This window comes from Choloepus didactylus, chromosome 27 (genome assembly GCF_015220235.1).
Source record: "Choloepus didactylus isolate mChoDid1 chromosome 27, mChoDid1.pri, whole genome shotgun sequence".
Lineage (NCBI taxonomy): Eukaryota > Metazoa > Chordata > Mammalia > Pilosa > Megalonychidae > Choloepus > Choloepus didactylus.
This window is the reverse complement of record NC_051333.1, coordinates 6,142,717-6,170,441: the sequence shown is the minus strand read 5'-3', so window position 1 is coordinate 6,170,441 and position 27,725 is coordinate 6,142,717. Positions and strand designations below refer to the sequence as shown.

At 52.7% G+C, this 27,725-nt stretch overlaps 3 protein-coding genes and 1 long non-coding RNA gene across 7 annotated transcripts; 1 reads left to right on the top strand and 3 right to left on the bottom strand.

Annotated features, from left to right (window-relative positions):
• Positions 1–1,841: 1,841 nt before the first annotated feature.
• LIM2 (lens intrinsic membrane protein 2) lies at positions 1,842–8,500 on the bottom strand. Of its 3 annotated transcripts, none has more exons than XM_037819329.1 (5): positions 8,473–8,500; positions 6,414–6,594; positions 3,297–3,446; positions 2,386–2,520; positions 1,842–2,186 (listed from the first exon to the last, which is right to left on the bottom strand). In XM_037819329.1, exons 2-5 carry the CDS (start codon positions 6,586–6,588, stop codon positions 2,125–2,127), a joined length of 522 nt encoding a protein of 173 aa, XP_037675257.1. In that variant the 5' UTR covers positions 6,589–6,594; positions 8,473–8,500; the 3' UTR covers positions 1,842–2,124. The 3 variants fall into 3 exon arrangements, with proteins under 3 accessions (XP_037675257.1, XP_037675256.1, XP_037675258.1); XM_037819328.1 differs by lacking the exon at positions 8,473–8,500 and adding an exon at positions 6,907–7,160; XM_037819330.1 differs by lacking the exons at positions 1,842–2,186; positions 2,386–2,520; positions 8,473–8,500 and adding exons at positions 2,536–2,801; positions 6,907–7,160.
• C27H19orf84 (chromosome 27 C19orf84 homolog) lies at positions 7,279–10,250 on the bottom strand. The gene is made up of 2 exons (XM_037819325.1): positions 10,041–10,250; positions 7,279–8,436 (listed from the first exon to the last, which is right to left on the bottom strand). The coding sequence occupies exons 1-2, from the start codon at positions 10,073–10,075 to the stop codon at positions 7,920–7,922; spliced, it is 552 nt and encodes a 183-aa protein (XP_037675253.1). The 5' UTR covers positions 10,076–10,250; the 3' UTR covers positions 7,279–7,919.
• On the top strand, positions 9,948–21,577 carry LOC119521252. The gene is made up of 3 exons (XR_005214323.1): positions 9,948–10,782; positions 18,319–18,529; positions 20,740–21,577. It is a non-coding gene; the product is annotated as an uncharacterized LOC119521252 (long non-coding RNA).
• LOC119521240 (sialic acid-binding Ig-like lectin 10) lies at positions 21,183–27,596 on the bottom strand. Of its 2 annotated transcripts, XM_037819313.1 has the most exons (11): positions 27,361–27,596; positions 26,899–27,282; positions 26,460–26,744; positions 26,126–26,173; positions 25,747–26,010; positions 25,536–25,583; positions 25,165–25,422; positions 24,793–25,077; positions 24,463–24,556; positions 24,259–24,370; positions 21,183–21,504 (listed from the first exon to the last, which is right to left on the bottom strand). In XM_037819313.1, exons 1-11 carry the CDS (start codon positions 27,404–27,406, stop codon positions 21,202–21,204), a joined length of 2,127 nt encoding a protein of 708 aa, XP_037675241.1. In that variant the 5' UTR covers positions 27,407–27,596; the 3' UTR covers positions 21,183–21,201. The 2 variants fall into 2 exon arrangements, with proteins under 2 accessions (XP_037675241.1, XP_037675243.1); XM_037819315.1 differs by lacking the exon at positions 24,793–25,077 and having other exon boundaries at positions 27,361–27,589.
• Between the last annotated feature and the right edge of the window lie 129 nt (positions 27,597–27,725).

Below are 27,725 nucleotides of genomic sequence, written 5' to 3'. Positions count from 1 at the left end.
GCCCCCGCTGGACCCTGCCCTGACGTCTCCTCGGTTGGCTGGCTCTGAGTCGCTCCCTTTTGCTTTAACTAAGCTGCAATCCTTAGGATAGTGTTTTTCCAAGTTCTGAGAGTCACTGGAGCAAATGATGAAACCTAAGGGACTCTGTAGGGACCCGCGAATTTGCAACCAGCTGGGGAGAAGCCAGGGTGGCCTTGGAGCTTGCGGCTGGCACCTGAGGTGAGGGCATCCTCGCGGAGGGAGTTTGGCCTCTGATTTGGCGGTGACTGAAGTCGTTGTAGGGGAGAGGGAGTGCGTTGTGATCTTAAGTAAGGTGGCCAGAGAGGCCTCGCTGAAAAGGTCACTTCTGAGCTAAGACGTGAGGGACGTTCGGGAAGAGGAGAGTGGTCTGAGCAGAGGCGGAGCAAACCTGGACCAGCAAGGAGACTCCCCAGCACACCTGGGCATTTATGCTAATGAGATGACAAAGGGTGGGGCCGCAGGGGTGAGAGGGCACGGAGGTGCCCATCGGTGGATGTCCACTTGGCCTCTGAGATGGGGGCCTCGGGAGGGCTGAGAGCCAAGAAGTGACCTGCTTTGAACTGTGTTAATAAAAATGCGTCTTGACGCCGTGCAGACCTCAGGGGTGGAGGCTGGGGCTGGGGTAGGGGGGCCGGGGAGGGGGCCCTTGCCATCAACCAGGCGGGAGATGGTGATATCTGGACTAAGCTGGGGCTGCGGCTGGGCCAGAAGGAGCTGCTTTCTGGATAAGAACCCCCAGATAGGGCCGACACCGTCTGCTCCTGCAAATCGGGCTGGCGTGGGAGATGAGAGAAAGAAAGGAGCTGAGGGTGAGCCCAAGGTTTGGGGCTGGAGCAGCTGGAAATTGACTGCACAGCTGTCATTTACTGAGATGGGGTGACTGTGGGTGGGGCAGATGTGGTGTCTGAGGGAGACGACGGGGAGCTTGGGTTTTGGCCTGTGAAATTGGACTCGCCTCTTCTTTTCGAGTGGAAATGTTGAGTAGGTAGTCGGAGATATGAGTCTAGGGTTACAGTTATAACCAGAACCATTATTCTTGCTAGAGGAAGCCCCTATAAATAGGATTACTGGAATCAGCCGCAGTAAATATTCCTATTTAAACTGGCCTCAATAGATTATTATTAGAGAAGGCCTCAATTGCCATTTTTATTAGTGTAACGGTAATAATAAATACATATAAGCTATTATAAATATGCTATTGTATTATATATTATATACTTATTTATTATATAATCTATACTATACTATTACATTATATTATTATAATAGACTATATAATATAATACTAATATACTATTATTGTTATTGAGAAGGCCTCAATAAATATTTCTAGGGGGTAAGGCTCTGTAAATGTAACATTTATTAGTGTAGAATTTAATAAATATTATTGGCATCCACTTTGCTAGACAGTCTTATTATTTCATGACAGACATCAGAAATCTTGTGGCCATCGGCCTCCACGTGTTTAATGAACCAATGAATGGGCGAATGAAGCGAGAGCCAGGCTGGCGAATGGTATGTAAAGAGGATGGGGCGGAGGCAGAGGGCCAGGGTCCTGGGAGGGGAGAGGGAGCTGGGAGACCAGCTGGAGATGGGGATGGTGGGCAGCGAGGTCTTGCCCAGAGCTTTTAATTTATCCTGTTACCGGACAGGTCCGTTTCGCAGAAGTTTCGCCCGCTGGTGGGCAGCTCCTGGGTGGGGGCTGGTTGAGGCACCCCTGACCCGACCATACGGTGATACAGCAGCCCCCTACCCCCACACCAACCCCACGGTCCCACCTGTTCCCCCCACCCCACCCCACCCCCAGGGACTCACACTTTCATAGTCTCACATCACTTTTATTTTACTCCCCCAGACCTCCCTAATAGATAGGCCATTTCTCTAGCAGCCCCGGCAGGTGGGGGCTTTGGGTCTTCTCAGCACCCTCCCAGCAGACCCCACTGTTTCCCGTCCCCATTAGGATGCAGGAGCCAGGGGCCCCCACCCAGGGTCCAGGACGGAGCCCACCCCCATCACCAGACGAGCCAGTCCGGACCCCGAGACGTCCCCCCTCTTCAGCGTCCTCACATTCACTGCCCGATGAAGCTGGGCATCGGTCGGGGCTCAGCGGGCAGTGGACAGGCGCCGGCACTCGTGCATACGGTAGGCACACATGTAGAAAATCCCTGAGGGGGAAGAGACCCCATGGGCTCCCCAAGCCCCCCCAGGCCCTGCTCCCACCCCAAGAGACCCCAACACTCCCCTTCGCTGTGCTTCCCAAAGTCCCCAGCCCGGAGTCCGCCCAGAGCCTGTCACCTGCCCCTGAATGCTGTCCGGTCTGCCCAGCAACCCCTCCCACCCCCCCAGCGCCCCCAGCCCCAGTACCTGCAAAGAAGGTCATGAGCAGGGCCACCCAGCCCAGGATGTAGGACCAGGAGAAACGCCAGTCCCCGAAGCGGCGGCCGAGGAAGCTGACGGTCACTCCAGTGTAGACGGCCAGGGCCAAGAGGACAAAAAGGGCTGGGGGGAGGGGGAGCCGTGGGGGGATGGGCAGGGAGGTGGAGATGGGGGGGCACGAGGGAAAAGGGGGGGTTGGGGTTGGATTAGAAATAGGCACGGAGGACAGATATCATAGGAGCTCACTGATGTGAAATAATTAGAAGGTGCAAATTCCTCGAGTCAGGAAGTAGAATGCAGGTTCCCAGGGGCCGGATGGGGGCGGGGAAAGGCGAGTTGAGGCTTAATTGGTAGAGATCCGTTTGGGGTGATGGAAAAGTTTTGGTGACGGATGGTGGTGACAGCTGCACAACATTGTGAATATAATGAACGTCACTGAATTGTGTACTTGAAAGTGATTAAACAGGGAAATTTCAGGTTGTATATGTATTACCAGAATAAAAAATTAGAAAAAAAAGCATAAAACTGTACAGCACTGAGAGTGAACCCTAAGGTCAACTCTAGACTATGGTTAAGGATATAATTATAATAATATTTGTTTAATCAATTGTAACAAAAGTACCAAACTCATGCAAAATGTTAAGTAAAGAAAACTGCATGAAGGGAGATGTATATGGAAATGGTACTTTCTGCATGATTTTTCTGTAAACCTACAATGGTTCTAATAAAAGAAAAAACATGTTTTTAAAAGAAATGGGCATAGAGTTGGGGTTGATATTAGGGTGGGGAGAAGTTGGGGGTGAAAAGGGGTAGGGGTGACAGCAGGGATGGGGATGGTTTGGGGCTGGAGATGGGCAGGGCATTGGGGGTCGGGAGAGGGGTAGGTTGGGACCACTCACTGGAGGCGAAAAACAGGATGCCAGCGGAGAAGGGCCGCGAGAGGCGGGTGGAGGGGGGCTGCCGAACGAAGGCCAAGATGCCCAAGACAATGCCGGCAGTGGCGCACAGGGAGGACAGGATCATGAAGGCGCGGGTGGCGTTCCAGTACGCTGTGGGAGCATCCCAGGGTCACCCCATGTCTCCCCTGCTCCCAGCGGTGAGCACTGCCATCTCCAGGGAGAGAAGGTCTTGCCTGCCTCCATGCCCCTGACCCAGCTCCTCCTTCACCTCTCTGCCAAGGCCCTCCTCTTCACCTGGCGAACTCCTACTCATCCTTCAAAGCCCCAAGCTACCAAGTCCCATCCTCTAGGAAGTATTCCTTCATGCCCTCAGGCTTTATCTGCAACCCCTCCTCCAGGTCGCAACTCTCTTCGTCTGTCTCCCAGTTCCAGGCTTATTGCTCCCTGAGGACAGTGGATGGGATGATTCAGTCACTCACACTCCTAGTACAGCTTTGGTCTGCACACAGGCCTCAGGAAGTGTTTGGTTTTGAATGAATGAACAAACGAAAGGAAGAAAATAGATTCCCAGTATCTTCCTGCCAATCACTCTCTGTCCTCTCTCATATTGTCCTCGTTCATTTCCTCCATACCACTTACCTGCACCTGAAGTTGTCCTACTTGTCCGTTTTAGCTTGTTTATAATGCCTCCCCTCACTAGACCCCCAGCTCTAGAGAGCCAGGCCCTTGTCTGTCTCATTCCTGCTGATTCCCCAGCACCTCATCCCTGGCACACAACAGGTGCTGAAAAAACAAGCAGAATGAGTGGAAGTTGAGCTCAAGGACGAGTCTTCTCTTGGGCTCAGAAGATGCTGTGGGAACATCATTACGATCATCTTCCATTTAGGGGCTGCCAGCCACGTGCCAGGGCTGCCTCTCATGAGTGGTCCTACCTCTTCCTTCCAAGACCCTAGGATGCAATTACTGTCTCTCTCCTTTTTTTTTCAGCAAAGGAAACTGAGGCTCAGAGAGTGGAAGCAACTTGCCTGATATCCCACAGCAAGCCGCAGGGCTGGGGTTGAAACCCAAGCTCCAAAGCCCATGTTCTTAACCGTTTGGCTCTGCTGCCTCTCAAAGCACCCAGGAACCATTGGACACCTCGGACAGACTTCGGGCCTTGCCACCAAAAAGCAGAAAGGCTGGGATCTTTGCAAAATGTGGTCTTTTGCCTCATGTGAGCCTAAATGAGAGAAATGCTCTGGCAGTTTCTCCAAGAGGTCTCTGGGTGTCTAAAGTCTGGAGGCCTTATGGGGAGGGGGGTGTGGTAGCTTATTTCTTTCCAAGGAGGCCTGGCTGCAGCTGCCAGTAAGGGCAGGGGGCATTCTGGAAGGCTACAGGCCCGGGTGGGGGCTGCGGTGAACTGGATAAACGTGCCCCATGTACGTTATCAACTTCTTGCCTCTCAGCTCCACCTTTCTGGAAAACTTCCCCTGTTCAAATTACCGTGTGGTTTCCTTCTCCTGAAGGGGGATACAATTCTGGTGATTTGGTCTCCTAGATGAAACGATTAGGAAAAGCTATTTCATCGAGTCAGAAGCTACAACACAGGTTCCCAGGGCCCCGGGTTGGGGTAGGGGATGGGGAGTTAGGCTTAAATTGTGCAGAGTTTCTGTCTGGGGCAATGGAAACGTTTCGGCACTGGATGGTGGCGACGATAGCCCAACATTGTGAACATAATTAACAGCATTGAATTATATATTTGAATGTGGCTAAACAGGGAAATTTTAGGTTGTATATATGTTCCTAGAATAAAAATAATTTTTAAAAAACCATGGGCCCGTAGAACGCAAACACTGAACCCAAATGCGAACTGTAGACTATAGTTGATAGTATAATTATACCCTCAGTGGGGGGGGGGGCACTTCAGGACTTCTGCTCTAGTTTTGGGGGGCTGTTTGGGCGAATACCCGAGAATCAGTTGGGGGTGAGGTATGTCCTTGGGGTTTTCAGTTCTGTGGTCCTGAAGATGTGAATGAACTCAGAGACCCTCAAGCCTCTGCCCCCCTGCCCACCCCAGGAAGGGATAAGGTACCCCCCCAAGTCTCAAGCAGGAGAATGGGGGGAGAGTGCCAGATGAGACCCCTGGAAGTGAAAAGCACGTGGGGGCGGCGCGGGCCCCTCTGGAGTGCGGCAGGTGGGCTCCGAGTGGCAGCTGAGTCCAGCGTCTTCCCTCTCCCAGCCTCAGCTGCCCCTCCCGCTGACCAGCAAGATGGGGGGGATGTCCGGGCCAGCGTCAGATTTCGGGGCAGAGGGCAGCTGGTTCCAAGGGCAAGTCTTGAGTCTTATTCACGAATACAATGCAACACCTCTGGGAGATGGTGGGAGGTGGGAAGGAGCTCATCTGTGTGGAGTCGGACACGGTAAGCACTCAATAAATGCTAACCGTTACCAGTATCCTTGGTGCATGATATGTGTGTTGTAATATAATTTGTATGTAGGTGTCTATCTTTCTATCAATCATCTGTCTGCGCTCTGTCCCCCCATCATCTTCTGTCTCTCCAGTTATCTATCATGTACCTACTCTATATTTATCTATGTCTATCATCTATTTATCCATACCATCTATCTACTGATCTAATCATTTATCTGCCTACCTATCTATGCATCTATCAATCCATCTATCTACCTACCTGCCTACTTACGTGTATCTATCATCTTTCTATCTCTTGCACGAGCTGACACATAGTAAGAACTTGGAAACCACGTTTTCCTGCATTTAGCACATTTAGGGTCCACACTGTTGCTTCTGCCCACCCCCGCCGTACGTAGTGTGCTTCTTGGTGCAAAGTCGGTATCTAGAAAATGCTATTCCTGCAACCCCAGCCCAGCTGCAGGGCCTGACAGCTAGTAGCGGCCCAGGAAATGTCACCTCTCTCTACCTAACCCCTAAACCAGCACATCCTGTAACCACACTAGAAAAACAAGTACCAAACCCCAGTCCTGCCCTTTCCGTGCTGCGGCCTCAGCTCCCCCCTCACCAGCTCCCAGCCACAGGGTCCCCACCCGGAGGAGCTGGGCCAGTGGGACCTGCAGGGGCTCTGACCCCCGCGTGGCCCTGCCCCCGCCCTGGCGTCTCACCGATGCTCTCCGTCTGCAGGTAGCACTTGCTGCCCAGGCAATACCGCCACAGCCCCTGGTGGGCGAAGGACCCCGACAGCCGGTACTGCATCCACTGGTCTGTCGCAGTGGCCACCACCAGCAGGATCGTCCCCACCCAGGCACAGAAGAGGCCGCCGCCCAGGAAGCTGTACATGGCGGTCTGTGGGGGGCAGGGAGAGAGGGTGGGGCCGGACTCCCAGGACCTGGGGAGGAAGGGGCTGGGACCTGGACCCCCGGGTCTGAGGGAGGAGGGGGCTGGGGGCTGGGATCCCCGGGTCTGAGGGAGGAGGGACTGGGGACCTGGACTTCAGGGTCTGAGGGAGGAGGGGGCTGGGGGCCTGGACCCCTGGGTCTGAGGGAGGAGGAGGCTGAGGCTGGGACTCCTGGGTCTGAGGGAGGAGGGTTGGGGCCTGGGATCCTGGGTCCTGGGAGAGGAGGGGGCTGCCGGTCCAGGGGCATTTCCAGTCCCTACCTGAGTGGCAGAGCCTGCCCTGAGCCCTCCGTCTGCCACGGCCTCTCTGTGAAGACTGAGCTGAGCCAGGTCTCTCCTCTCTGGCTTCTCTGCCTCCACCCGGGTCCCCCAAATCCCTTAAGCCTCCCCAGACAATGGCCCCACGGCCCAGCAGCTTCTAGCAGGCAGAAGTGCAGTGGTGGCAGAGGCCCCCAATGGAATCCGCTGAAGCAGAATTGGATCCAGGCCAATCCGGCCGCTGGCCCCAGGGGCGCCCCTGTGACTCACCCCCCAGCCTCCCCTCACAGGCCTTGCTCCGAGCACCCACCGTGTGAGCCCAAGCTGTGGAAGCACACACACACACACACACACACACACACACACAACGTGGGGGGACAGTCATCTATTTATTATTCAACTAGGACTCCCGATCCAGAAGGCTGGGAAGTGGGGTGGAGGGCTGCAAGGGTCCAGTGGGGTCCTTTGTGGGGTGGGGTCCCGGGGCAAGCCACAGTTGGGCCAGGGATGGGAGAGAGGCTGAGGATGGAGATGGTGGGGGGCAGGGTTCAGAATGGGGCTGGGGTTCAGGGCAAGGATGAGTTGGACTGAAGTAGAGAAGGAGGTTAATGAAGTTGGGATTGAGGTTGGCTTGGGATTGGGGTTCAGCAGTGGGGCCGTGGAAGGGGGTAACAATGGGAATGAGAGAGGGATTGGGGATATGGCACTGCACTGGGGATGGGGTTGAGGTCAGAGAGGCGGGTGGGCCTGGCTTGGGGGCTAGGGTTGGGGTAGGAATGGGGGTGGGTGGCCTTGGGGCTGAGGTCGGGCTTGGAGCTGGTGCTTCAGGCCTGGGTAGGGGTTCAAGGCTATTTTCAGCTTGGGAAGCTCAGTCAGGTTCAGGTCTCACGAGGTGAACCCCAGAACCCCTCCTGATTGAGTTCCTGTCTTTCGGGGGTGGGAGCAGGCTGCCTCTTGGGGTGGCTCTGACAGGGCTGGGGGTTCCAGGGCCCCGGGGTGTTGGGCCCTTCCGGGTCCTAGTACTCTGTCTCCCAGTCCTCGGCTGCAGGTGGCACGTCCGGGGGCGGCTCGGGACCTCCGGCTTCCTTCTTCCCATCCCGGGCAGGCGGTGGCGGTGGTGGTGGCATCACCAGCGGGCTCTTGGGGCCAGCCCCAGAGCCCCCTGCCCAGCCCCACTCTGGCTGCTCGGCTCTCCCGGATCCCCATCGCCGATGGCCCCAGCCTGGCCTGCGCCGGCCTTCCCACTCCCCGGGCCCCCAGGATGGCCTCTTGGCAGAGCCCGGCCGGCGGGAGCAAGCCTGGGAGGCACAGGGGCAGGAGGGCAGGGACTGTTGGAGGGTGTACGCCCCGAGCAGGGCGCTGTGCAGGAGGTAGGACAGGGCGTCCAGCCTGATGGGGACGGTGACGGAGGCCAGGCTCTCGGGGAGCCCCAGGTGGGCTGGGTCTGGGGTTCCCAGGAGAGGAGGTGGCAGGGCTGGGAAGGGCGCAGGGGGCCACGGGTCGGTCCCAGGTGATGGCAGGGACAGGCTGTTCCTAGAATGACAAGAGGACAGGTCAGGGGGGTCTCACCGTCTCCACACGTCTTTCCTGACTGCTGCCTGGCTGCTTCTGTACCTCCCACAGAGTCTGTCTCTCTGTCATCATTTCTGTCCATCTCTGACTTCTCAGCCTCCTCCCCTCTGCATCTCTACAGTCTTTCCCTCCCTCTTTACAGAGTGCAGACAACTGTACTGTAGCTTCAGCATCCGACAGAATTCAGTTCAAATTCCAGGTTGCCACCTTACAACATGACTGGGCAAATCATTTTCCCATTCTGAACCTGAACTTTTCTTCTCAGAAGACAGCTTTTCGTAGGTCCAAGGTGTGCATGTACTAAAGGGCAGGTCTGGAAAGTGCTCAATAAATGTGGATAATGACGAATATTTCTCCAGCCCTGGGCTGTCCCTGGCTTCTTAGTTCTCCGGGTTCATTCTTGAACTTTCTCTCCATTTCAGGAATATCTGTTTCTAGCTCTATCTCTCTATTGCTGTGTATCTTGTTCAATTCTCTACGCACCAACATTCTCTAAGATTCTGTTTCTATATGACACATCAGCCATTTTCTTTTCTTTTGTTCTGATTCTTTCTCTAGATCTGCCCAATTTTTTCTAGGACTTTCTCTGTTCCCTCCCCCTCCCCATCTCCACCCCTCCGTCTCTGTCCCCCTCTCTCTGGGCCCCTGTCCCCTCTCTCTCTGGGTCCCTGTCCCCCTCTCTCTCTGGGTCTCCATCCCCCCCTCTCTGGGTCCCCGTCCCCCTCTCTCTGGGTCTCCGTCCCCCTCTCTCTGGGTCCCCGTCCCCCTCTCTCTCTGGGTCCCCGTCCCCCTCTCTCTCTGGGTCCCCGTCCCCCTCTCTCTGGGTCCCCGTCCCCCTCTCTCTCTGGGTCCCCGTCCCCCTCTCTCTCTGGGTCCCCGTCCCCCTCTCTCTGGGTCTCCGTCCCCCTCTCTCTGGGTCCCCGTCCCCCTCTCTCTGGGTCTCCGTCCCCCTCTCTCTGGGTCCCCGTCCCCCTCTCTCTCTGGGTCCCCGTCCCCCTCTCTCTGGGTCCCCGTCCCCCTCTCTCTGGGTCCCCGTCCCCCTCTCTCTGGGTCTCTGTCCCCCTCTCCCTCTGGGTCCCTGTCCCTCTCCCTCTGGGTCCCTGACCCCCTCTCTCTGGGTCTCTGTCCCCCTCTCCCTCTGGGTCCCTGTCCCTCTCCCTCTGGGTCCCTGTCCCCCTCTCTCTGGGTCCCTGTCCCCCTCTCTCTGGGTCCCCGTCCCCCTCTCTCTGGGTCCCCGTCCCCCTCTCTCTCTGGGTCTCCATCCCCCTCTCTCTGGGTCTCCGTCCCCCTCTCTCTGGGCCCCTGTCCCCCCCTCTCTCTGGGTCCCCGTCCCCCTCTCTCTCTGGGTCTCCATCCCCCTCTCTCTGGGTCTCCATCCCCCTCTCTCTGGGTCTCCATCCCCCTCTCTCTGGGTCCCTGTCCCCCTCTCTCTGGGTCCCCGTCCCCCTCTCTCTCTGGGTCTCCATCCCCCTCTCTCTGGGTCCCTGTCCCCCTCTCTCTGGGTCCCCGTCCCCCTCTCTCTCTGGGTCTCCGTCCCCCTCTAGGAAAGCCTGAAGCTCCCTCACCCCATGGGCCCAGCCCCTTCCTTTGTCTGTTCCATCTGCACAGAAGCCTCTGCAGTCTCTTCTAGCACCTTCCCCAGGACCCCCAAGGGCCCACGAAGGCGGGGGAGGGTCCTGGAAGGAAGTGGGCGGAGCCTTTGCCGAGTCAGAAACGGGGCGTGTCTTGCGCGTGCGCAGAGTCCCCGGAGAGAGTGGAGCGACCCGGTTCGTGGTCTGGGCTCCGGGACCCGGGGCTCTCGGTCCTCGCCCCGACCTCTCTCAGGACGCAGCGGCCTCCTCCCTCCCAGCTCCTTTCCTGTCCCCGTGCATGAGCCTGCCGCGCCGCAGGGGTCCTGATGGGCTCTTCAGGGCTAAAGGGGCGTCTGGACTGTTGTCCACTGCCAGGGGCGGTGAGGTGGGGGTGCGCTGGGAGCCTCAGGGCTGCAGCCCCTTCTCAGTGACCTCAGGTCCTCCCAGGCGCCACGGCTCAGGGTCCACCCTTCTGAGAAACAGCTAATGTCACTCTTTCTGCCCTTGAGAGGGTTGAAGGACGACCCTAGGGACAGTGCTGGGCACGGATCCAGACCAAGTTCCTTTCAGTGAATGAGAGCGACTCACGCTGCCATTGGTCGTCGTGGCCGTATTCTCCTGAGAAGCAGCACGTGGTCCTCCGCGCATCCATTGGTCTAAGAACCACCTGCATTTGCCGTGTGCTCTGCCCGGGCCCTGGGATGGACACTGGGGATTCCAGCTGTGCACAGAACAGGTGCAGCCTCTGCGCTGGGAAGGGAAACAGAATCCTCAAACAGTTCATCTCCTTTCAGAAGTCGTGAAATCGGGGCAGGGGGATGCAGAGACTGGGGGAGGGCGGTTATTTTAGAGAAGGTGGTTAGGGAAGGCTGCCGGGAAAACGCTGGAGCTCCTGGGGCTGGACTTCTCCGTGGAGGGAACGCAGGTCTGAGAATGGAACAAGCTTCCTGTTGGAAAGACTGCAAAGGAATGAGCCAGTAGGAGAGTGATGGGATGCTCATTTTTTTGTTGTTGTTGTTGTTAAACTTTTGACTTTGGGATACTTTCATAAATTTACAGAAAAGTCACAAAGACAAATTAGAGAATTCCTGTCCATGTAACACTCTGGAGTTCCTCCTAATGTCGTGGTACAGTTGGCGCAACTGAAAGAAACCATTACTAGTAGTTAAACTCCAGACTTGATTTTGATTTCATCCAAAAAAAAAAAAAAAAAAAATCCAAAAAAGAAATTGGTGAACTTCAGGATCCTATACCTCTCCTGTTTATGTTCCTTAGTCTCTCAGTTTCATCATCTGTGAAAGGAGGATTGAATCAGTGGGTATTATTAAAGTGGACCTCTGTTTTACTCCTTGTTCTAGTTTGCTAATGCTGCCGGAATGCAAAACACCAGAATGGATTGGCTTTTATAAAAGGGGGTTTATTTGGTTACACAGTTACAGTCTTAAGGCCATCAAGTGTCCAAGGTAACACATCAGCAATCGGGTACCTTCACTCGAGGATGGCCAATGGTGTCCGGAAAACCTCTGTTAGCTGGGAAGGCACGTGGCTGGTTTCAAAATGGCTTTCTCCCAGGACATTCCTCTCTAGGCTGCAGTTCCTCAAAAATGTCACTCTTAGTTGCACTTGGGGTATTTGTCCTCTCTTAGCTTCTCCGGAGCAAGAGTCTGCTTTCAATGGCCATCTTCAAACTGTCTCTTATCTGCAGCTCCTGTGCTTTCTTCAAAGTGTCCCTCTTGGCTGTAGCAGCTTGCTACTTCTGTCTGATCTTATATAGTGCTCCAGTGATTTAATTTAGACCCACCCTGAATGGGCGGGCCAACACCTACATGGAAATTATCCAATCCGAGTCATCATCCACAGTTGGGTGGGGCACATCTCCATGGAAACACTCACAGAATTACAATCTAATTAACACTGATAGGTCTGCCGACACAAGATTACATCAAAGAAAATGGTGCTTTGGGGGACATAATACATTCAAACTGGCACACTCCTCAAAACTATCAAGGTCATGAAAAGCAAAGAAAGGCTGAACAAACTGCCACAAGAGACATGATGACAAAATGCAGTGTGTGATCCTGGATGGGGTATCTGTCTCATGGGTCTCCTGCAGCTTTCTCTGAAAGCCTCACGTTTCTTTTGCTGTATTATAAGGCCTCCAGCCATGTGGATGAAGGCCCAGCCTGATTCAATTTGGCCTCATCTTAAAATGCTCTTCCAAGCTCCAGCTCACAAACGAGTCCACACCTTAACTGATGGTGACATCTTCAAAGGTCCTACTTACCAATGGGTGGGTTGAGACTTGAATGCGTCTTCTGGGGGGGATTCAGTCCCCAGCAGTCTCACAAACACCTCCCCAGAATCAGCTTTTGAGCTCTGCCAAGAATCTCCCCACCTCAGTCATCACGGGCTGGGGGAGGTTCCCCCACTCACCCACTTGACCCCATGGTTCCTGCCACTCTCCCACCTCATTCCCTCCCAGCCTGATCCAGCCTCCAGCTTGCAGCCCTGTTCCCTGCATCGCTGCAGCCCAGTGGAGACAGCTTCCCTGTCCTGCTGTCATAAGGAGGCTGAGGCTGCAGCTGGCCAGACCCCTGACCCAATGGGCCTAGGTTTCAGGCACAAATTCACTGTTTAGCCCTGATTCCCACCTGAAGCCCTGGAGCTGACAGGTTAGGCCGTGTCCCCAAGAAATCACTGTGGTGCTTGGCAAGTGCTCATTGGAGGAGGTGAGTTTAGGAGCTGGACTTGTGGGCCAAGGGCTGTGCTGGAATGAGTCCTCTTGGGTTTCTGTGGTTGTCAGGACCGCTCGACAGCCAGGCTTTCCTAGAAGCCTGAGAGGCAGAGGGAGTCGAGAGGCTCAAGGGCCCTGAAAGGGAGATCACCTGAGTGCCTCTCACCTGCGTCTTACCTGCATTATCTCATTTAAATTCTCACAGTAAGCTTTGTAAAGCATCTCAGTCTACTTTGTCTATTTTTTTTTATATTATTCATCTTCAAATATAGTAAAATTCTTTTTGGTGTACAAAGTCTGTGAGTTTGACAAATGCATAGAGACAATGTAACCATCACCAAACCAAGATACACACAGTTTTGTCACCTTTCAAAACTCTTTTGTCCTGCCAATGTTGTCAGAACAATCTTTTATAAAGGTAACAACATTTTTCTGGAGGACAATTTTGCCTTCTCTAGCAAAATAACAAAGGCACTGCTCCTAAGACCTGGGATACCATTGCTGAGGGGTTAGATTAGAAAGAATTTGCCCTCGAGGTAGCACGGTTTGAAATAGCAAACACACAAGTCCTGGAAGTGCTCAACATGTTGTTCCGCTGGGTACCAGTTAGATGAAGGTGGTATTTCCATGCTGAGATTGGCAGGGAAAGGAAGATATATATGTGCCGGATGTGTATGGAATGATTCTGAGTCATACTTATGAAATAACTAAGGTGCAGAATGGTTTGTGTATTGTTTGGCAAATGTTTATTGAGTGCCTGCTCAGTGCCAGGCAACGCCTACTGTGCACGAGGAGATGCAGCAAAGAACAAAACAGATAAGAATCCCTGGCTTCATGAAGCTTCTGTTCTAGTGGAGGGAGACAGACAATGAGACGGATACGTTAGGTGATAAATGCTACGAAGACATGTAAATCGGAGTGGGGATGTAGGGAGAGCCAGTTGAGGGGTGGAGTGGGTGGGGGAGGTTGTGGGTTTGTTTCTTTTTTTTCGGTTTCACTTTTTTTTTATTCATTTTATTGAGATATATTCGCATACCACGCAGTCATACATCAAATCGTACATTTGATTGTTCACAGTACCGTTACATAGTTGTACATTCATCATCTAAATCAATCCCTGACACCCTCATTACCGCACACACAAAAATAACCAGAATAATAATTAAAGTGAAAAAGAGCAACTAAAGTAAAAAAGAACACTGGGCACCCTTGTCTGTTTGTTTGTTTATTTGTTTCCTTCCCCCACCTTTCCACTCATCCATCTACAAACTAGACAAAGGGGAGTGTGATCCCTATGGCCCCCCCAATCCCACTGTCCCCCCTCCTAAGCCACATTTTTATACAATTGTCTTCAAGATTCATGGGTTCTGGGCTGTAGTTTGATAGTTTTGGGTATCCACTACCAGCTACCCCAATTCATTAGAACCTAAAAAAGGGTTGTCTAAACTGTGCGTAAGAGTGCCCACCAGAGTGACCTCTCGGCTCCTTTTGGAATCTCTCTGCCACTGAAGCTTATTTCATTTCCTTTCACATCCCCCTTTTGGTCAAGAAGATGTTCTCCGTCCCACGATGCCGGGTCTGCATTCCTCCCCGGGAGTCATATTCCACGTTGCCAGGGAGATTCACTCCCCTGGGTGTCTGATCCCACGTAGGGGGGAGGGCAGTGATTTCACCTTTCAAGTTGGCTTAGCTAGAGAGACAGGGCCACATCTGAGCAACAAAGAGGCATTCGGGAGGAGGCTCTTAGGCACAACCATAGGGAGGCCTAGCCTCTCCTTTGCAGCAACCGTCTTCCCAAGGGTAAAACCTGTGGTAGAGGGCTCAACCCATCAAACCACCAGTCCCCTATGTCTGTGGGCATGTTAGCAACCATCAGGAGGTTGTGTTTTTAGGTAGCGTAGGCAGGGAGGGCCTCACTTTTTGAGAAACTGACTTTTGAATAGGGAATGGAAGGAGAGGAAGTAGCTGAATGGCTACCTGGCACAGGCAGTGCAAAGTTCTAAGGTGGGAATGAAGGAGCTGGTAGGGAGGGTGGTGGTAGCAGATGAAGTCAGAGATGGTAGGGATCACTGCTGGGGAGGGTTCATCTCTGTCTGCTCCAAAATCCATGGCGAGGGTGGTCAACACTCTCTCCAGCTCTCATGAGACTGAGAAGGAGCTCATTGGATCATCTTCATGCTTTCCTGCTTCAGGGGCTGTTGGGGATTGAATTGTGTCCTCCTCAAAAGGCGTGTTCATGTCCCACCCCTGGTCCTGTGGGTGTGAACCTATTTGTAAATAGGATCTTCAAAGATTTTATTAAAGTGTGCCCAAACTGAATGAGGGTGGACTTTAATCCAATATAGCTGAAGTGCCTATAAGCAAAGGATAGTGGACACAGAAAGAGAGGCCACAGGGAGCAGCCAGCAGCTGGGAGCCAGTGGAGCCTGGAAGAGAAAGGGGAGGACATCACCACGTGCACTGCCACGTAACGGAAAAGTCAAGGAACCCCAAAGATTGCCAGCCAGCCAGAAGATACAGATCCCAGGAGGAAACCAGCCTTCTAGCTTCTGAAACTGTGAGCAATTAAGTTCCTGTTGTTAAGCCCAAGCCATCGTATAGAATTTCTTTCAGCAGCCCAGCAACTCAGACAGAGGCTCTCTTTGCAGAGAGCTGCTGGAATTTTGCTGCTAGAATTTAGGGGCAGGGTGTGACTATAATTTTAAATAGAGATTGCCTTTTCTTTGTAGACTAAGTACATCCTCTTCCTTTTTAATAGATTCCAAAGAGGACTCTTCCTCTTGGTTCTGAAATGGTCTCAAGTGAGCAGCCAGTTCTGGGGTCAGAAAACCTTCCCTCCCTCTAGTTTCCCACAAGAGGAGAAGGTTGTCAAGTGGCTGTTGGGCCGGTGGGGAGCGTGGGGCTCTTTGGTGAGATGTTTTATCACGCTGGCACCCTTCACTCCTCCCAAAGCTGTGTGTGTGTGTCTGTGTGTGTGTGTGTGTCTGTGTGTGTGTGTGTGTGTGTATGTGTGTGTGTGTGTGTGTTGGGGGAGGGGGTCCTCCAAGAAAATTTCTGGTAAAAACTGGGGGGTTCTGAAAGAAGGGGAACTAGCATTTCCTCTTCCCATTACGTGTCTGCTTTCGGCAGCTGACTTGTTGCACTGCCCTGCATCTGCTTCTGCAGGGAGGGGAGAGAGCATTAAAGAGGGAAAGTGGGGGGCAATGGGGAGCAGGGGTAGTGCAGCCTGCACTCTCCAGTTTGGCTAGGGTGTGCATGGAGAGTAGCTGGGCCTCAGCTAGCTAGAGGGTATCTCACCCAAGAGGGCAGCAAGAGGCCGTTGGGTGTCTGCCAGTGGTAGACTCAGTCACGGAGTGGGAGAGGGGGAGCCAGAGTTCTTGGGTTGAGAAATGGAGGAATCGAGAAAGGCTATTTGGGTCCATTGAAAGTCCTCACCGTGCGCTCCCCAGGAGAGCGAGTATTTGGGCCAGCCAGCCTGGGCTGGCCAGAGAAGCACCTTCAGCCAATGGAGGGTCACATCTGTGGCCAGTTAGGTCACAGGGCAATTTGGAGGACAATTTGGCCTTCTCAAGCAAGATTGCAAAGACACCGCTCCTAAGACCTGGGATACCATTGCTGAGGGGTTAGATGAGAAAGAGTTTGCCCTGGAGGCAGCACGGTTTGAAATAGCAAACACACAAGTCCTGGAAGCGCTCAACATGTTGTTCCGCTGGGTACCAGTTAGATGAAGGTGGTATTTCCATGCTGAGATTGGCAGGGAAAGGAAGATATATATGTGCCGGATGTGTATGGAATGATTCTGAGTCATACTTATGAAATAACTAAGGTGCAGAATGGTTTGTGTATTGTTTGGCAAATGTTTATTGAGTGCCTGCTCAGTGCCAGGTAACGCCTACTGTGCACGAGGAGATGCAGCAAAGAACAAAACAGATAAGAATCCCCGGCTTCACGCAGCTTCTGTTCTAGTGGAGGGAGACAGACAATGAGACGGATACGTTAGGTGATAAATGCTACGAAGACATGTAAATCGGAGTGGGGGTGTAGGGAGAGCCAGTTGAGGGCCTCAATCTTGTGGGAAACCAGGCCTTGAAGTAGGAGCAGAGAAGAGGCGACTCAGAGCTAACTGGTTCCCCTCTCTTCTCCAAGGGGCCAGGTCCCAGCTGAAACCTGTGCTGGATGTGGAGGGAACGGTGATGGGATTTAAACTGAATCTGACATTAAGATTTAAGATCAGGCTGAGTTTTATTCATCAGAACTGACTGGAAAGTTACAGTGTCTGAGATGTCAATGGACAAAGGAAAGAGTTTTAACAGAACATGATTGAAGGTCGTGATCAGAAAAATAGAACTGGTCCATATTTATACCTCACGGAGTTCATTGTCCCTGGTGAACTGGTGACGGAGACTGGCAGTACAGAGAGTCCAAGCTGGCTCTTCTGACTCCAAGCATGGAGTGTTGTGCATTTACACAACTGCCTTTCCCCAAGAAAGTCATCCTCCCTCCCTCCCTCCAAGTCCCAAGTCGTTATTGCAGAAATCAGGACTTCAACACTGTATCCCTGGTCCAACCCGTTGCCCTAGCCACACGATCTTGCAGTTTCCCAGGTTGAGCAAACTTCCAGGAGTGGCTTTTCTGGCAGGATTTAGGTGTGGAGGGAAGGCAGCAGAATCTCTAAACCTGTGTGGCTTTCAGAGCGCTGCTCGTTTCTCAAGGCCCCGCTAGTTATATTTTGTTAAAGGGCATTGCATAACCTGCAGAGCTCATCTGTTACAGGGTCTGTGTGAGTCTGAATCCCACCTTGCTCCTTGGCTGTGTGACCTTAGGCAAGTCCCTGTCCCTCTCTGAGCCCAGCCATAAAATGAGGCGGTTGGATGCGGGGTGCCACTCCATGAGTCTGTCATTCTGCGACTCCGTGTTTACTGGCTTCTGATGGACAATGTCAGTCCTTGCAGCTAATTCAGTTTTTAATTTTATTTTATTCAGCACTCAGAGACTTTGGCACAGCATGTCATCAATTACCAAATAAAGATTCCTTGGGGACTATGGAGGAAGGGCAGAGAAGGGTAGAGGAGGCAGCTAGCCCAGCTTTGCTAGCTGTATCTTCTTTGCTCTGTATCTTCTGCAAAGCTGTTTGCTTTCCCTCGAAGACCAGAGCCCAGGACTGATTAAACTGGGTTAGTCAGTATCTTCCAGAAGCCAAGAGAACCTCAAGTTTTAGAGTTGCCATTCTATAGTTGCCAACCAAGATTTGGATTTTGATAACGTTCTTTATTCTTCTGACTCAAGGAAGCATACTCATCAACCTCTGATAATAAACAGTACTTAATTTTGGGTGGTAGTTTACAGTTTATAAACTGTCTCCATCTATGCTCTCTTATTCAATCATTACCACATGCCTTTGAGATAGAGGTATTGTCCTCATTTTAATACATGGGGAAACTGAGGCTGAGTGAGGGAAAATGCCTGCTTACCCTTAGGCTGGTAGTGAGTGGTAGGATCTGGGTAAAAATGCAAGCCATCTGCCCTTTCCATCTGCAGCAACTGCCACATCTCTTTGGACGGCCGTGTGACAGAGGCAGAGGCTGAGTCAGGCTGTGGATTGCCAGCAAGCTCCAGCGGGACCATGACCTGCCGACAGCTCGACTGCAAACTTCTAACCTCCAAAATTGTGAGACGATAAATTCCTGTTGTTTAAGCCAACGATTCTGTGGTCCTTCGTTACCACAGTCCTGGCAAACCAAGACACCAGGTAAGGAAACCCTTGGGAAATTCCATCTCAAAAGATTTTTGTTGTTATTGTTATTTGCTAGGTAAGGATCTTCATCTAGGAAATTGACTGATTTGTTAAATTGCCACTAAGAGAGTGGGAGAGCTGGGTACCACAGAGCTTTGGTCATTTCATTTACAAGAGGGAGGTTTTTGTTAAGGTATGACCAGGAAAAGGAATAAAATTATAAGTTGTTCTTACATATTAACTTATTTGTAATATTTATGTTAGAGAAAAGTCAGAGCCTCCCTCTTGGTGATGCCAATGAGAAGAAAAGTTGTGATTGGCTGTAAGGACTGTCAATCATCTCATTTATAGAGTCACTTCTCCCAGGGAGGAAGCCAGGCTGTGTCCCGGAGCTGGCAATGTTGAGCTTTTCTTTTTATGCCCTTCCTAAAACTGTTGGAGGGGGGATCTTTACTCCATAGAAAGGTAAACCCAGGAAGGTAAAGAAATCTCATGCATAGTGGCTAAGAAACCAGTGCCAGAAATATTTGATGATTATTTAACATTTTCCCAGACAGACAAATCAGGGGGTTTTGTTGAACCCTTCTGACTCTCTGTCTCTTAAAGTTCTGAACCTTTTCTTGCTGCTTTATACAAACAGCCAATTATCTGGGGCCTGGTCAGGTAAAGGGGGCTCTCCAGGTCTTTGGCCAAAAATCCCCTTAAGACTTCATTTGAGTATTAAATAGGACAATGTAAGTCCTACAAACTGACCAGGGATGTAGTAAAGGGCTCAATAGATGTTAGTCACTATTATAAAATTTTTTCTCACAAATAGCTGTGGAACTTGGGAGGGTCTGGCTGCAGTGTGTATTGTGTGGGAAGCTGCCCTACAACTCTCTTTGGGTCACACGGCCAAGATCGTTGCCTAACAGACACCTCTGCATATGCTTGGAAAATATTAACAAGCCCATTTTCCGTGTCAGTCTAAATTGTCCTGTTTTGAAATTATATTCTTTCTTTTCTAAGTCCTTTCCCTGCTTGTTAAACATCTCGATCCTATTGGCAACAATCTATATCAGGTATGGGGCCTTGGATGTCCCAGTCTCTCCCACGGAGCCGACCCCAGAGCCCTGGAAACTGGCCTGGGGTTCTCTGAGTTCCTTTTCACCCAGGACTGCCCCTGCAGGAGGGCTTGTCCCGTGGTGGGGAACTGTGGTTTCAGAGCCTGTGGTTTAGAGTCAGACAGACACTGGCTGGGCTCCGGATTCTGCTGTGTTCTCCCTTTGCGGCCTTAGACAGGGCAAATTACCTCTCATATGTCTTTACGATGCAGACATTCACTATTTTACACCATTGTTGTTTGGGTTTTTTTTTTTTTTTTTTTTTTTTTTTTTTTTGGAGTGGGGGGAGAATTGAAGGAGATAACTATAAATAAATTAATTAAATAACTATAAATAAAGTAATGAACTTAGAATATGGTACATAGTAAGTGCTCAAAAATTAATTCCCTTCCCTTCCCCTTATTAGTAGACTGCTTACATATGTACAGTTTGTGATCTGAGACAACCCTAGGGACTTCTGCTTTATATATATATTTTTATATATATATATATATATATGTATGTATGTATGTGTGTATTTTAGTGTTTCCTGTCTTCTGTGTAATTTATTGCTCTTTTTAAAAATGCAAAGGCCAGCTCCTTTTCTGTGTCTGCAAGTGGTAACCAACCCCCAAAAAGGCTTTCTTTGAGAAAATTAGGGCTCCGAGCTGTGGGAAAGGAAGAGATCAGGAAGATAGAAGACGAGGGTCATCATTGAGCCAGACGTGGGCCCCTCTTCTCTGCTTTCTAGCTGGTTTATTCATGGCACTTTGGCAGTTTGTTCTTTGCTCCATTTGAAAGCATCTCCACCGCCATCCCCTCGTTCATTTGCTCTTCCCCGTATCCCACGGAGTCTGTCTCTTCCGGTTTAGACCAGTGGTCTGAGAACACCCCGGCACCCCAGCTACACGTGGTGTCCTGCCCTTGCAAGTCCCACTCGGGAACTTTCCTTCTAGTCACACATCTAGTCATTTTTGCCTTCAGTTATTCAAACTCTCTGAACATCTGCCTCTGTTTCCATTTCTGTAAAAATAAGTGGGGTTAGTGGAGTTGAGAGGAAGATTTAGCAAACTTTTTCTGTAAAGAACCAGATGGCAAATATTTCAGACTGTTCAGACTGACAACTCAACCCTGCCTTTGTAGAGTGAAAGCAGCCATCGACGACACGTAAAAGAAGGAGGGAGCATGGCTGTGTTCCAATAGAACTTTATTGATGAGCACTGAAATTTGAATGTCATATAATTTTCATGTGACACAAAATATAATTCTTCTTGCAACTTTTTTCCCAACTGTTTAAAAGGTAAAAAACATTCTTAACTCATGGGTAGTACAAAAATAGGCAGTGGGCCAGATTTGGCCTGTGGGTCCAGTTTTCCGATTCCTGGTTTAAATTTGGGAATCTGTGGGACTTAAGTAATCAGCTAGGATGAGGTCTGGATATTTCAGAGGAAAATCTTTTCCTTGCTTCTTAGAACAATGCATCCAGAGAGGGAAAGCCGCTTTGGATAGATTTGTAAATGCTTGTTTCAAATGCTTGGGTCTGGACGAGACCCTCCTTGAAGGACTGAAAAAATGAGACTTTGCACTCCCTTTTTCTCACGCTCTTTATTTCTCTGGTTTTCTCCCTAGCCTAGGACTCTTGTCCTGAAGCTCGGCAGAGCCTCTGTGGAACTTGACTTCTGCATACTCGGCTTGGGTTTCCCACTGTCTGAGGCCTGGGAAGTTGAGAACAGCATAGTGGAGCTCTTCTGAGCTCGTCTCTGATTCTGGGGCTTGAGTGAGTGATTTGGATCCTGGTCCACTGAGGGTAGCAAAACGTAGCTCCTTCGGGTTCTTCGATTTCAGGGTGTGAGGGTCTGGCGGAGGGGTCTGGGAAGGACCGGCTGGGTCGACCCTCTGATTCCGAGCCTAAGGGAATAACAACCATCCTTCATTCATTTGTTCAAGGAATATTTGAGCACCGCCAGGTGCCAGGCACTGTTTTAGGAACTGGGTGGGGAGAGGGGGGTGTCCAGTGGGGAGGGAAATAAATAAAGTCCGTGCCCTTGCTAAGCTTGTGTTCTATCTCGTAACAGGCACAAATAATAAGCGAGCAAACACAGAATATTAAGTAATGATAAATGCCGTGAAGAAAATAAGAGCAGGGTGAAGAGACAGTGGAAGGGCAAGTGCGGCAACTGTTTTAGAGTGAGCGGTCAGGGAAGGTGCATCTGGAGGGAAGATACTTAGACAGAGAGAGAATGGATTATAGTGGGAAGGACCCAGGTACTATTTGGAGAAGGATTATCCCCAGGGAAGGACGAAACAAATTTGAGTACCTTGAGGTGAATGTGTGATAGTGTTCAAGAAAGAGCAAGACAGCTAACGGGGCTCGAGCAGAATAAGTGGGAGAAGAGGGGAAGGAAGTGAGGTCAGTGGGGGAGCCAGGAGCCAGGTCATTTGAGGCTCTGGTAAGGGCTTCGAACTTACTCTCAGTAGGATCGAAAGTCCTTGGAGGTTTTGAACAGGGAAGTGACAGGTTTTGATACACGTTTTAAAAAATATATTTTGAAATGATTATCGATTCACAGGAAGTTGCAAAATTAGTACAGGGAGGTCCCCTGTACCCCTCACCTGGTTTCCCCAAGTGGCTACAGCTGACCTAACTGTAGACCATCAAAACCAGGAAGCCGACGTGAGTGCGGTGTCTGCACAGAGTTCTGTGCAGTTTCTTTCACAAAATCCCACCTCGATCAGGATAAGGAACTGTCCCATCACCAAGATCTCCTTCTTGTTATCCGTTTGTAGTTCCACCCCCCTCCCTAACCCCTCACAACCGCTCATCTGTTCTCCATCCCTATAATTTTGTCATTTTGAGAACGTGATATAGACGGGATTATGCAGCATGTGACTTTTTGAGATTGGCTCTTCCCCCTCTTTGTTTTTGCCCTTAAGGTCCATCCATTTGTTGAGTGTTGCAATAGTTCGTGCCTTTTTATTGCTGAGGAGTATTCCACAGTATGGGTGCACCTGTTTGTATTTTTAAAAATTTTTCTCGTGGTACCATAGATACAACATAAAATTTCCCACAGTAACCACTTTCAAGTCTACGCCTAATTGGTGTTCTTTGCATTCACAACATTGTGTTGCCATCACCACCGTCCATTACCACAACTTTTCCAACACCCCAAACAGAAACTCTGTATCTTTTAAGCAATAACTCCCTGTTGCCCTCCCCCATCAACCTATTTGTGTTTTAAAAGGATATTATGTACGGACAGTGGACTGGAGGGAGAAAGAGGGGAAGCAGAGAGGACACACAGAAGGCTGCTGTGGTGTTCTGGAGAAGGATGTGGGGCATGGAAAGGGAGGTCAGGGGTGACGGGGGAGAAGCACTTGGGTGCATTTTGTAGGGGATTTGCTGGCGGATTTGTTGCAGGGTGGTAGAGAAGAAAGTACTGAAAGATGGTTCCCAGGCCTTAGCCTTGAGCAGCTGGGTCACTGGTCATAGTATCTGCTGAGATGGGGATTGCAGAGGGGAAGTGGAAGATTAGTCATGAGTTTAGCTGCATCATGGCAATTTTGAGATGCCTAATAGACGTCCAAATGCAGATGCTGCGTGGATAGTTGGGGGGAGAGGTCAGGAGATACAAATTTTGGAGTCATTGGGAAACTGATGTTATCTTCTGACAATAGCTGGCAATTACTGAGCGCTTACTAGATGCCAGGCGCTGTTCTAAGTGCCTCACAGGTACAAAGCAAGCACACCGGATGCCCAGAGCCATCCTACGAGGTGCCTGCCACCATTACCTCCATTTTACAGTTCAAGAAATCGAGGCACAGAGAAGTGGCTTGTTCACGGACACGCAGCAATGTGGAGGCCACCCGACTGTCCCTTGACAGATGACGGATAAACAAAAAGTGGGACACACGTGCAACAGAATATTATGCAGCTATAAAAAGGAATAAAGGTCTGATATAGACATGTGCTGCATGAAACCAGCCAGACCCCAAGAGACAAATATTGTATGGTGTCACTTATATGAAATAACAAGAATATGCGAGAGACAGAAAGTAGATTACAGGTTACTCGGGACTGGGAGGCAGGTGGTGAGGGGAAGAGGGGGTTACTGCCTAAAGGGAGCAGAGTTTGTTTGAGGTGATGAGAAAGTTTGGGCAATGGATGTTGATTGCGATAGTAGCATAATATTGTGAATGTAATGAATACCACTGAACCGTACTTGAAAGTGGTTAAATTGGGAAATTTTGAGTTATAAGTATGTTGCTACAATAAAAAGTTATTTTAAAAAAATAAGAACACCCAGCAATGAAAGGAGGATTTGAACCCAGGCAGGTTCCTGCCTTATTCACTGTGATATATTGCTTCCCAATGACAGTAATAATTCTTATATAATAATTATAATTAGTAATGTAAGGGGGTCGGTAGGAATGGGATGGCCACCACACAGTGAGAGATTCCATATATTCTAATCCTCACTCTCAAAGAAAACTGAGGTTCAGAGAAGGTGAGTGCACGGCCGAGATCGGGACGCACAGTGCCGGAGCCAGGCTCTGAATCCCACACAGGGTGTCCCTAAGGCGAGGGGCGGGGGCGGGACAGGGGTGGGAGGGCATGCAGTACACAGCGAGGGGACGTTTGGCCCAGCTTGCCCGACCACTCACCCGGGAGAAGGTGTTTGGGATCACATTGACGTAATCCATGATCGAGCTGCCCCGGGAGGCCCTGGGCCTCGGCTTCAGCGCCCCGCTCCGTTTCCCCCTGAGGATCTTCACGCTGCAGAAACGAGCCCCACGTGCTGTGTGCCACACGTCTTCCCGTCCCCAGGCCCCAGCTCCAACGCCCCGTGGCTGCTCCACCTGACTCACACGATCAGCACGAGGCAGAGGGAAAGGAACGTGGTGATGCCGGTTCCCAGAAATGCTCCTTTGGAGAAGGCTGTTGAAATGAGCCCCTTCTTACCTGCAGGAGGAGAGGGTCCGGTGAGCATCCCCCAGCCACGGGGGCCCCGGCCTTTCGCCTTTGAATCCGGCTCCACCTCCCGTCCCAGATGTCTGGCCTGTAACCCTCTCTCTTCCCCTGCCCAGGTGTCGGGCCTTCTGACCTGAATTCCTCCTCTTCAACCACAGGCCCCCAGCCCCCAGCTCCTGCTCCACCCTGGCCACGGCGGGACCTGGGCATCTGGCCGGACCCCTGACCTGGCAGCAGGAGGACAGTGACCCTCTGGTGCCCGTGGGCGTTCTGGGCCTCGCAGCTGAGCCGGAGGCTGGGGTCGAGCCCCCCGTGGAGGCTCAGGTTGCTGTGGGCCCAGGGCCTGGCCGCGCTGGACGTGACCGTGAAGGAGGCGTTGCCGCGGGTCCCCTCCACCAGCTCCTCCCCAAGCCGCCAGCGCAGGGAGGGGGCCGGCTGGGCTCGAGCGGAGCAGCTGCAGCGCAGACCCTCGGCCTCCCAGGAGCAGGAGGGGCTGAGCAGCTGCGGGGGGTCTGTGTGTAGGGGGGTAGTAGGATGATCGGGAGGTGCCCCCCTCCCCAGGACCCAGGGCTCCTGCCCCCAGGGGCCCCCACACTCACAGATCACCGAGAGGAGCAGGGAGACCTGGTCAGAGCCCAGCGGGTTCTCGGCTCGGCAGGTGAGTTCTCCTTCATGCTCCATTTGTACTGGAGGCAGCTCCAGGACCCCTGGGTCTGAGGGCTGTGAGGGGCTCAGGGCTTGGCTCCCCCGGGCCCAGCTCAGCCTGGCAGGGGGGTTGCTGTCGGCGACACAGACGAGACGCAGGGACTGGCCCTCCTGGACTGGGAGGAAAGTGCCATTCTCGACCTTCTCCAGCACTGGGTCGGGGAAGAGGTTGAATCAGAGCCGAGCTGAGCGCACAGGGACCCTCCTGCGACAACACCCTGGGCACCTGGGTCCCCCACCTTGGCTCCTCGGCTCTCTCGCATACCTGTCCTGTTCGACTGGGAAACCATCACTCGCAGGTTCTCTGGAGCGTCTGCAACAGAGAGAGGCACTGGCTCGGGGGCAAAGGGTGGAGGGAGGGGAGGTGGGAGAGCCCGAGGGCTCTGGACACAAACCACCCGAGGATGGAGACAGGGAGGAGGGCTGGTCCCACCACCCCCGCCCCTGGCCCCCACCCCAGCCCGGAGACCACTCACACTGCACGGAGAGCTGCAGGGTGCGGCTGCCAGAGCCCAGCGTGTTCTGCGCCCGGCAGGTGTAGCGTCCCGCATCCCCCACCTCCACGCCGGGCAGCTCCAGCCCCAGGGATCCGGAGTCCGAGGGGACGGACCAGGAAAGCACCCTGTCTTCCCGCATCCAGCTCAGCACGGCGGGGGGCTGGCTGTCCGCAGCACAAAGGAGCCGCAGGGACTGACCCTTGGTGGCTTCCAGATACTGGATGTTTCTCCAGGACTCCAGGGCTGAAGAGAGAGCAGAAGAAGGGCTGAAGGGGCTGCACCATCCCCCTAACCCCCCGAAACCTTTCTGTTCCCTGCAGAGGACTGGCTCAGCTCCACTGCGGGAGGCCCTGGGTACCTGGTGCATCGGCTCGGGAAACGCTGATAACAACATCCTTTGGGGCATCTGCAACAAAGTTGCAAGCTGGCTCGGAGGAAGATTTTTGCCCCACAGCCAGAAAGAACACTCTGGAAAAGAAAGCGTGACTATCCCGGGGGAGACGAGGGACAGAGCAAAGCATAGAAGTGTGCCTCCGTGGATGGAGCACCAGATGCCACTCCCACTCAGCCCCCAGTCGAGGCAGTGCCCCACGGGCCCTCCTTTGATCCCCGAGCACTGCCGGCCGGAGCTCTCCGCCTCCCCCCACTCCTGGCCGGTTTTCCCACTCGCTAAAATCCTGCCACCGACTCACGGGCCACGTGGAGTCGGACAGTTCTGCTGGTGCTCACGCCCTGTCTGGAGAAGTCCACTTGACAGGTGAGGTCGGTGTTGTGGTCCTGGGGCCTCGGGGTGAAGGTGAGCACAGAGAAGTGGGAGGTTCTGGGCCTGGCGTCCTGGGCGGAGACGGCAGCCCCCAGCCAGGAGAGAGCGGGGGCTGGGCATCCCTCGGAGGTCAAGTTAAACACACAGACCAGTGTGGCCGGCAGCCCCGGCTCCAGGATCTCCGGCACATAGACATCCGGCTTCTGCGTCAGGGCTGGAGCAGGGGTGGGGGGCGATCTTAGCACCCCGAGAGGGAGTGGGGACTCCGGGGTGTGCTCCCACGAGCGGCCTCTCCAGTCCATTCCCCAGACCCCTCCCCAGTGGCAGCAGGGCATCCCGTCCCACTCTGGCAAGAGCCAGTTTCCTACCTGTCACTTCCAGAGTGAGCTTGTTTTCTAGGAAATTGTATCTCACGTAACTTCCCCTCTCCACCCGAAAGAAGTAGGTGGCTGTGTCCCCAGCCTGGGCGTCTCTGATCAACAAGGAGCACCTCATGTTCTGGGGATCCCCAAGCAGCTGGAATCGGCCCCGGGTCTCCTCTTGCACTGGCCAATCTGGGTTGTTGGTGGCCACCAGGAGCCGCTTGTCGGGCCAGTCTTCCTCCCGATACCAGTAGCCATGAGCCAGGTCAGAGCTGTGCCAGCCTCTCAGTGGGTAGGAGACGGTGCAGGGCACGAGGACGCACAGACCCTCCTGCACGGTCACCAGCTCTGGCACTTGCAGCATGAACTCTGGTTTCCAAAAGGAGGACTCTGAGGGGAGACAAGAGGCTTAGCCTGCAACCCCCGCCCCAGCTCCGCCTGGGTCCCTGCTGGCCTGGGCCCACTCACCCCCGGTCAGCAAGGACAGCAGCAGCAGAAGCAGCAGCGGCGACATCGCTGGAAGAGGGGACTCTCAGGCGGGCCCTGCGATGGGCGCATCTCCCCGCGGCGGGGACCGGGCTGGCTCTGGGCCCCGCAGGTGGGGCAGCTGCTGCGGAAGCTGAGCCCCGGGGGACTGATGCATGAAATGCGTGTCGGGTTCTGAGGCCCAAAAGACCGACCGGCTCTCTGCCTTTCTCTCTGCCTTCCGCCCCCACCTCATCCACCCTGTTCTTCGTCTTTCCTGGGTCAGGGGCCGGGGTGTGGGTGGGGGGTGCTTGCTGAGCTGGTCTTTCCCTAGGCGTCTTTTGGGGAGGCGAGGAGAAGGCAAATGC

Excerpts from the sequence above, each read along its gene's own strand:
- LIM2 (XM_037819329.1), bottom strand. The coding sequence starts at position 6,588 with ATGTACAGCTTCCTGGGCGGCGGCCTCTTCTGTGCCTGGGTGGGGACG. Across the intron at positions 3,447-6,413 it reads CCTGCAGACGGAGAGCATCG|CGTACTGGAACGCCACCCGC; the intron begins GTGAGACGCCAG and ends ATGCTCCCACAG. Across the intron at positions 2,187-2,385 it reads GCTCATGACCTTCTTTGCAG|GGATTTTCTACATGTGTGCC; the intron begins GTACTGGGGCTG and ends CTTCCCCCTCAG.
- C27H19orf84 (XM_037819325.1), bottom strand. The coding sequence starts at position 10,075 with ATGGAACAGACAAAGGAAGGGGCTGGGCCCATGGG. Across the intron at positions 8,437-10,040 it reads GAAGGGGCTGGGCCCATGGG|GAACAGCCTGTCCCTGCCAT; the intron begins GTGAGGGAGCTT and ends TTGTCATTCTAG.
- LOC119521240 (XM_037819313.1), bottom strand. The coding sequence starts at position 27,406 with ATGTCGCCGCTGCTGCTTCTGCTGCTGCTGTCCTTGCTGACCGGGG. Across the intron at positions 25,423-25,535 it reads TTCCCAGTCGAACAGGACAG|TGCTGGAGAAGGTCGAGAAT; the intron begins GTATGCGAGAGA and ends TCCCCGACCCAG. Across the intron at positions 21,505-24,258 it reads TCCCAAACACCTTCTCCCGG|GCTCGGAATCAGAGGGTCGA; the intron begins GTGAGTGGTCGG and ends TTATTCCCTTAG.